Below are 9,113 nucleotides of genomic sequence, written 5' to 3'. Positions count from 1 at the left end.
TCAAACAAACATATCACTTGAACATTTTTTATTACATTGGTGCATCTGAATTAATTTATTAAACAATAGTACATCAATTAGAAGTAAAAAATAGAATATTAAGAGACGTACGGATCCTTTTTTTCTCAAGAAAGAATGACACAAGTAAATGTGCAAAAACATTACAATTACTAGCGTTGAAATGTCGTTGCCACTAAATATGATCGGCTTAACAAATTATGTATAAAATGATATTGAGAGAAAATAAGAAATTTCTTTGAAATTTTATTCATGTAGTTCTAGGTACACTTGTACCTATTTCTACAAAAAGAATGAATTAACATCGAAAGCGGAAGCAGCTGACAGCAATTTTTTAATGAGAAAACAATGGAGGGACCATGTTCCTATCACGACCTAAAAAGACTGATGAAAAGAAAACAAATGTACATAGACATAACGGGCCACTATCTCAATTCCTAACTTTCTAGTGTCTGCAGGTTCACCCAGCGAAGTAGGAAAAACACCCAGGCCAGAGAGAACCCAAAGGATCACCACCCGTGCAGATTGCCCAAATGTTAGGGCCTCCCTGCACAAAGAATGTAAATTCTTATCCTATTTGGTTAATACCTTGCAGCTGCTTCCAAAATCAATCATTTGGATTTTGTGTTGTTAGAAAGCCTGTTAGCTAAATGAAGTTAGCATAGTCAAACTTGAAACTTCAATTCAACCTGCTCTCTATGCCCAAATACGAAGGGCCTCGGACTTTAAGGCGCTTTGGCCCAATCTCAATGGAAGGTGCTTCCCTATAAGTTTGCTGCAACCTCTCTCTCCGGTGGTGATCTCGCTGCATATGCATACTAATTTCCTCATTACCCGACTTTCTATATGTTACAGAAATGGGAGTTCCATTTCCCCTTACCAATCTGTCCTTTGAGGATATTTGCATATCAACTTTATGATTAACAGGATTATATTTGTAACTTGACTCACTGGTTCTGTAACCCATTTGTTGCCCGCTTTTGCCTTCAGGAAGGACTTTCTGCAATCGTTTAAGTCGCTGCTCATATAGATCAAAAACATCACCATAGAGCAAAATTAGATAGTCAATTTAGATAAGATGGAAAATATTGGAAATGTGATAAGAATAGCTAGAGACAGAGTAACAGAATATCCAGCAGATATACTACATGATGAACTTGGTTAAATCATCAATCAGATCATTTTACACACCTGTTGTTCAGAACGCCTCAAAGACATAGCCTTTGCGTTTCTTTTCTCAGCTTTCAGAGAGGAAGGACGCTTTACCCTAAATATCCCAGAATCAGAATCATCACTCTCGTTATCCACTAAGGGCTTCATGTCAGGTCTCTGAAGATCACCATGCAGTTTAGCCGAGCTTCCGTGATTCGGAGCAGGGGAGAGTGAAGATTTGCATCCACTGTTGGATATTCTTTCACCAAGCTCTTCAAAATCAATACTGCCCTTTTTCAAGTTAGTCTGCCCCTCGGCCTAAAGAATGTACAGTGTTAGTTTATTTGATTATAGCTGTCTAAATCCCCAAGCAATATGCAGTAACAAATTGTCAATATTCAAGCACCATATTCATATAACTTACATTTTTGGGAGCAGAGAAGTCAAGAGGTTCTGAAAGAGAACAAAGGGTGGATGCAGCAGAAAAGGAAACCACAGACACTTCTGGTTTGTGATTTTCAGAGCAATGTCTGAAAAATACTGGACTTTGTGTACCAGACTCTTGATTATTTGTTGACTGTTCTGGAGTTGTATAAAATTCTATGATAGAATCAAGTTTAAGCTCACAATAGGGTTCGTACCCATTTGCTTCAGCTCTCTGAAACATATCTGACAAAGGATGTGAATACATATTTTGGTCACTTTTGGATTGATTGCTTATTTCATCCAATATCCTATCTTCCTTCTCAAACATCTTGGCTGCAGCTTCCATATCGCCAATATCCTCTCTCAAATAAAGAGTGTGTTTGCTCCCACAGGTGAAGTCAAGAGATTTGACATCTGAAATCTCAAAATGTAGACATTAAAAATGGGAATATGATATCATCAAACACGCATGTAAGATAATCAAGTAAAAATCCATTGTTTGACACAGTTATCCTATGATCTAGAATCAAGATAATGTTACCTTATTATTTTGCAGAAATATAATGACAAAGTAATTGATCATAGACATGACAACCAGAGATATGCTAAATAATATTACACAAAGCATGGGAATGGGGAAGTGGGTACAAACAATCATGTGACAATCAAACATAATCAAATATCATAATGACATTAGGAGGAATTTGTTCCAGATATGTTATCCTCAGATTCCCAAAAATGACATTCTTGGGAGGATTACTATCATCACAAATGTTCTCCTCAGATGTAATTCATGTTTGGTAAGAGTATCGAATACTAGTATTTTCCAGGAAAGCTTTTAACAGTTTATTTATTTTAAAAACAAAATTCAACATTGAAAGCATGTCGTAGAATGAAGTAGAAGTGGGAAGTTATAGTTGGTATGTTTTTAAAAAAAGTAGCATTACCATCGGGAGAAAACATCGGTATTATAGTTACAGGAACCAATAATATCCTTGAATATATTTTTACAACTTGTACCAAACATAAGAATGTTACATTTCCAAGCTTACTTTCCCAAAAGTAATTTTCTATGCATTGAAACACACTCTCAGAAAACATGGGTATTACGGTTACAGGAACCAATAATATCCTTGAATATATTTTTACAACTTGTACAAAACATAAGAATGTTACCTTTCCAAGCTCACTTTCCCAAAAGTAATTTTGTATGCATTGAAACACAGTTTCAGTAAATAGCATTGAGCAACGCTTACCATGACGTAGGCATACAGGATGCATCTGACAGCTGCAGTCAACATATGCTATGTAACAGTCACGTTTGCAGAGGCTACAGAGAATTGTGCCATGCGAATGAGAAGAAACACTTATACATGCCCTCGATTTCATTAGTAACCAACGGGCACAATGCTGGAAACGCATCAAATTAATGAAAGATATCTTAGTTCTATAATGAGACAAAATGTCTGAAGACGGAAAGTCCGGTTCTTCAAGTTCCAAGCATGTATGAAGAAGCATTGCTTCTTTGCAAAGAAGTTCTTCGTGGGGAAGTAAAGGGACTCTGTTCAGAAGTGCATATCTCCTGCTCGCAATAGCTCCAAGAGGAAACCAATCACCGAGTGCAAAATTCACTGCTTCTCCGCAATTGAAACCTATAATTTTATTTAAGATATTAACATTAATATTTCACATGCACTAACTGATTGGGGGAGCAGGAAAACATGTCATTCATGAAGAAAAAAATTGAAAAGTGCAAATCTAACCATGACTGAAGCCTGCATGATACGCTCTAGGGAATGTTATTACAAACTCCCCGGGCTTTTGAACAGCCTTGTAGACAGGGACTTTATGCTCCAACAAAATATTAGGTGGAAATAGAGTTGTTTTGCCCAGGAGAACATCAAAGGCTCCATCTTCCCCGTCATTTGACAAAATATCAGTAGTATACACATGTTCTCTCACCACCCTTTCAAATTCCAAAGCTGCATGACCAGGGATACCATACCATGTTTTTGACGCCCCACAGTGCTGATAATTAATGCTGCCATAAACATATACTATATCAATATCATTAAATATGCAACTTAAGAAGGAATTATTTGCTTGTGATAAAGTCACACTATTTATTAGTGTAACTAATTAATTTAATTTTACCTGTACAAATAATGATCCTCCACGTGCCATGCAAACATACTAAACAGCATTCCAATATATAGCATGGGTTCTGTCACTCCCTGAAATATAGCCCAATATGAGACAAATATAAAGTACATAAATGACATTGACCAACATAAGAAATTGTCATACCGGAATTGAAGTTTCCAAGAGCCGCAAAGTTGATTTGGGCAACCAAGAAAGCTTCTAAAATAATAGAGAGAAAAAGATGTATTCAGTAAGTTAACTAACACCACAAAGGAAAAGCAAGAACTGTCATTTTGTTAAAATACTTTGTCCCCAATTATAGATAAATAAATAAAAGACGGGTTAACAAAGGAAAGGACAAATATAAAAGAGGGATACTAGTAAAATTATCACCTGTAAATTCCAGTTGCTGTTCCCAAGCTGATCAGTAGGAGAAGATGAAAAGGCACTGCCATCAACATCACATGCATATTCAACAGTTTCCATTTTCCCACAACCAACTTCATGCCAAAACTCCTTTTCCAAGTAAGTCGCAGGAAGACATCCTGCGCTGCAATATCTTCGTGCAAAGACCTTGTTTGCCATTTTCTCAAAATCACGGAATGTATAACTTCTAATTGAATTACAAGTGTATTAATTAAAAGTGGTAAATAATGTAATTGAAGTTACAAATCACAAATATTAACATACACAATAGGGACTGACCTTCCACTCATAAAAAATGTTACTTTATCTTCAGTATCCCATTCAGCAAGGCGAAGGGGCTGCACTCTAGTAGTAAACTTGAATCCTGCTTTCTCCTTCATTAAAACAACCCCAGCAGGTACAGAAGCACTCAGCGGAGAAATAATCTTGCATATGCCTGGAATTTATCCAAAAGATTCAAATGAAAAAAGTTAGGCCACAACTATCACTCAAATGATTTCATCTATCATTTCCCTAAAGGAAGGACATGATAATCTTGCCAGGTGGAAACTGTCATTTCATTAAAACTTCAACTACCAATATTCCAAATTATCAATGGTAATATTGTAATCCTCTTCTTATTAATAACACAAATAGATGCAGGAGAGATGGGCCAATTAAAACCTAGGAAAATGTATGCAATAATTGTATTTTGACAGTTGATGCAGCAGGACAAGATAGAGAAAAAAACTCATTATAACATTTAACTACAACTACAATCTCCATACTATGTCAGTAAGTCTATTGACTTTTTGTTTGAGTTTTTTCTAAACCGAAAAAATTTCAAGATACAATATGAATGCTAAGTCTCACATAAATTTTAATAACACACAATAGAGATCATCATAAACCATAATTACATCAGCAAATAATGAATCTCCTGAAAAGGTCAGTTCCATAAATAAAATTAATTAAACTAATGCACGAATAAAGTAAGAGCCAATTTGAATAAACTTCTTGAGAAGCACTTATTGAAACAAAGAAATAGGAATCTTGCAATAACTGAGTTTTTTAAACATCAGTTTCATCATTCATGTATGTTAAAATTAACTTCCACTTACCAATTTTTTCAGAAATTCACTCTACTTTACCATAAATGTGTGTATGCTTATGAAAGCTTATATATTAGTAAAAATCATGAAGTTATTTTAATCAAAGCTCCTATGTGATAGAACACTCTCATGATTTAATAATTTTATCTCTTACAACGATCAATACACCCTCACCACAATGCACCCAAAAGCCATATTTAAGAAATGACAAAAGTATGAGAATGCGTAAACTTGTGCATATGTTTACTAATTGTCTAATTAAATAATATGATAACATAAGTACAAACTACTAACGTGAGAACACGGAAGGACTTATAAAAAATTTAATAGATCATACTTCATACCATATTTAGAAGCTTCTGGAGCTATCTTTTGCAAATAAATCAAAGGATCTTCAAATTCCTCCTTCGTAGGAGAATACACAGGACACTCTGGAATTTTCTCTGTCCATTCCAGATCACTAGTATCAAACTTATCCACCTTCCGCTTGAAAAAGATATCTGCATTACCATGCAATCTCGGGCCACATGAAGCTGAACCTCTCAAAGCATCTCCTCCGCTTCTGTTTATCATGTTTGCAACACTAGTCTGAGTGGCAGTGACGGATTTTGCACGCTGAAGCCTTTTACGCTTCAAAATTTCTAACCCATTTCTAGCTTCCTCAGATAAACGAACTCTTCCTTCCACCTGTTAGAGAATTCATCTTTCACACTCAGATTGGAAGGTATTCAAATGCAAGGACAAATTTTAAGGCAAACAAGAAAACAAAATCATGTCACAAATTTACAGTAATTTGAAACTCAATAGAGATATAACCAATAATGAACAGACTGAAGCATATATTTTGTTTGCACCATTGGAACTTAGAATGCAAAAAATTAAGCAAAACATTGTCCCAGTAATTCTTCAAGAAAAGAACCAAAAAGATGTCAACACAGCATAATTTCTGATGCTTTAGCTTATTCCAGTTGGGAAAGGATCATTTCAAACAGAGAAAAGAATAAACATTGAACTCAAACAAATACAAAGCAATCCAGGGCAAAATGGATGCTGTGTGCTTTGACATTATTTCATTGAGTCAATAACTTGATGGTTAGGGTACTCAGTTCCAAAAAAAACAAGTTAGGAACGTTTACCAGCTATGTCAAAACTGCCTTCAAAGTCCAACATATTCACTCGGGAAAAGTAACCACTAATAGAGTAAAAAAAACATTCGAATATAGCACAACAACGCAAAGGAAATAGTCAACCAAAAATGATCCTATAGAAATAAAACATTCAACAAATGCATGCGCTGAAATTTGAATAGTTTACTCCTATCAACATCACTATTTCCACCTCATACAACCTAATCACCCAAAAAGTAGTATTGGTCATACAAATTTCAACCAGAAAAAAAAAATAGTAAAGATAGGCCCAGAAAACTGATGATCCTTGATTAAACTAAAATTCCGAATTCCTATTCCATCTTCAACAAAGGAGGGAGAGGGAAAAAAAATTACTCTGGTCAAATTTTTTCAATATATTTTCTCAATAATAATATCCAGATAAGAGCTATGATGATTTTGCAAATTACGAAAAATAATTAACGCTCATAAAATGCACCACAAGAATCCTTCAAAAAAGCATGAATTATATAACAGTCTAACACGAAATCGATTGAGGCGAGATAAAAAAAAATTACGAGTGTGATGTGAAGAAATCATTATTCAGGCCAGCAGAATAAAGAGAAATCGCATCCAAACCGTAAGAAAGTATAACAATGTCCGAGATCTGAACGTTAAACAGAAGGAAGATGCATTTCATAGAGAATTTCAAGCATTCGTGAATTCAAAACGAAACAAAAACACGAGAAAATTTTTTTCTTCAACAAAACGCGATTGACCTACCATTTCATCACGCAATCGCTCCTTGTATGTCTCCGTCTTCGATGACTAGAAGAATGAATCGCAAGCAAAGAATCACGAAGCCGAATCCAAACCGCAGAGACAAACCCTAAATCACGATCCTGAATGTTGCAGATTAAAAGCTAGCCTTAAAAGAGGACTAGGCTTTCCACATTCTCGAACGGTGCCGTATACGAGGCTGATACGGCGTTACAGAGAGATCCAACGCCTGGTAGGAGCAACCACGGAAAATTGGGAGAGAATGCAAGCGCTTCAATCGGAAGACCGTGAAGAGCTTCCTACGATGGCGCGGAATAACGTCGAAAAAAGCAAAGGCGGTTTCCCGGCGACGGAAGTTGTTTTCCGGCGAGAAAAGAAAACAGAGAGAAATAGTGATGAGGAGAGAGAGAAACCGAATGCTTAGAAAACCGAAAAAAGGGTAAGGATGGGATAATTTATAGTTTTATAGTCCTAAATAATTAATCGCTTTATTAGCTCTGAAAACTCGAATATAAATGGGCTTTTATTTATATTTTTATTTTCACTTTGTGTTTGGTTAAAATAATAAAAAAATTAAAGAAACTTTGAGGAGAAGTAGTGGTGGTTGTTAGGTGGTTCAACGAAACAAACACGCCGTCCAAATTGCAAAACGCGTTTTGAGTGTAAACGCGAATTTTAGGAAACTCCGTTTAAACTGTATGACGGAATTCACCGTTACTGTTAGGAGTATTTATTTGGCGGGTACAGAATTAAAGCACAGGTAATTAATGTGATGGCGTGGAGGGTATTTTGGTAAAGTTCAAAAGCGGTGTTATCGATGAAGTCTGGCTTTTGTATCGGTCAGAGAAAAAGAAAATGGCAGCAAAAGAAGGAACAATCACGTGCAATTAGACTAGGGTTGAATATATAGACAAGTTTGACATCTAACCGTTGATTCTATGTAAAGTTTACTTGAAACCGTCAAAAGTACTAAAACTCCCTCGAATCAGAAAGCCTCAGAGGCATGTGTACTTTTTCTGTTGAACTGCCGACTTGTACAGGATAACTCTCACCTACCTTCCAGTTAGTTAAGCCAATCGAATTAAAAGGACTATTTTGTCCTTAATCGGTTTGGTTGAGTTACCGCGGACGTGAAGGGTATTTCCGGGTTTTAAACGGGTAGTCACATTAACAGTGATATCCGTAAAGTAAGTGAACAACCGCAAGGCGTGACGGAAGGTAATTACAAGAAAGAGGGTGGGACCGACACGTGGCGGTATGTTGTAAGCAGGAGAAATACGTGGCATGCGGGTAAGTGAATGATTTAGTGGATATAATATTTGACATGGGGTGGTGACCAGAACGGTAATAGCTGGCGGTTATAACAGGGTTCTTTCTCAAGGTTGTCCCATCTTGACACAGAGGAGACCCTAGGGCCCAGCCAGTGCAATCACCTCACGAGAAGTTCCCTGTGTTCTGACCTGCAAAGTAAATTGGCTATTTCATTTGGAACTTTCTCATGTGTCCCTCGTATTATATGAATTTTTTGTTTTTACTATGAAAATATTATATTTTCATTTAATAAATAAAACTTTATTTTACATAATTTAATTGCAATATTTAACGATAAGATTTAAATGAGATTGGACAAACGTATAAGATATTTTACATTATTAATATACTATTTTTGAATTTTTAATATTAATTGAAAAGATAATTTTTATCATTGAATGATTTATACAGTCAAACACAGTTATTAAATAAATTATTAAGTTTTAAATATAAAAATATAAAACATTTGTTTATACAAAAAAGCATTAAATATTTGTTTTTATATTTAGAAAATATAATAAATATTATTATAAATTCAAAACAATTGTGAAAACTTAAAGAAAAATATTTATTCATCTCTAAATATACTATCTTATAAATTAAATTAGGAGAATTAAAAAGTTGATACTATATTTTTTTAATCATTTGTATTATTTTACAA

At 35.1% G+C, this 9,113-nt stretch overlaps 1 protein-coding gene across 2 annotated transcripts; it reads right to left on the bottom strand.

Annotated features, from left to right (window-relative positions):
* Positions 1-233: 233 nt before the first annotated feature.
* LOC101514977 (lysine-specific demethylase JMJ13) lies at positions 234-7,775 on the bottom strand. Of its 2 annotated transcripts, none has more exons than XM_004512431.4 (11): positions 7,145-7,775; positions 5,600-5,942; positions 4,444-4,600; positions 4,132-4,348; positions 3,904-3,957; positions 3,751-3,830; positions 3,360-3,637; positions 2,853-3,248; positions 1,595-2,010; positions 1,210-1,488; positions 234-1,036 (listed from the first exon to the last, which is right to left on the bottom strand). In XM_004512431.4, exons 1-11 carry the CDS (start codon positions 7,145-7,147, stop codon positions 698-700), a joined length of 2,562 nt encoding a protein of 853 aa, XP_004512488.1. In that variant the 5' UTR covers positions 7,148-7,775; the 3' UTR covers positions 234-697. The 2 variants fall into 2 exon arrangements, with proteins under 2 accessions (XP_004512488.1, XP_004512487.1); XM_004512430.4 differs by having other exon boundaries at positions 4,132-4,351; positions 7,145-7,771.
* Between the last annotated feature and the right edge of the window lie 1,338 nt (positions 7,776-9,113).

The sequence above is a fragment of the Cicer arietinum genome, chromosome 8 (genome assembly GCF_000331145.2).
Source record: "Cicer arietinum cultivar CDC Frontier isolate Library 1 chromosome 8, Cicar.CDCFrontier_v2.0, whole genome shotgun sequence".
Classification (NCBI taxonomy): Eukaryota; Viridiplantae; Streptophyta; class Magnoliopsida; order Fabales; family Fabaceae; genus Cicer; species Cicer arietinum.
The sequence above is the reverse complement of the archived record's forward strand: the minus strand, read 5'-3'. Positions and strand labels throughout refer to the sequence as shown.

Excerpts from the sequence above, each read along its gene's own strand:
- LOC101514977 (XM_004512430.4), bottom strand. Across the intron at positions 4,601-5,599 it reads TCCAGAAGCTTCTAAATATG|GCATATGCAAGATTATTTCT; the intron begins GTATGAAGTATG and ends GATAAATTCCAG. Across the intron at positions 3,638-3,750 it reads GAGGATCATTATTTGTACAG|CATTAATTATCAGCACTGTG; the intron begins GTAAAATTAAAT and ends TGTTTATGGCAG.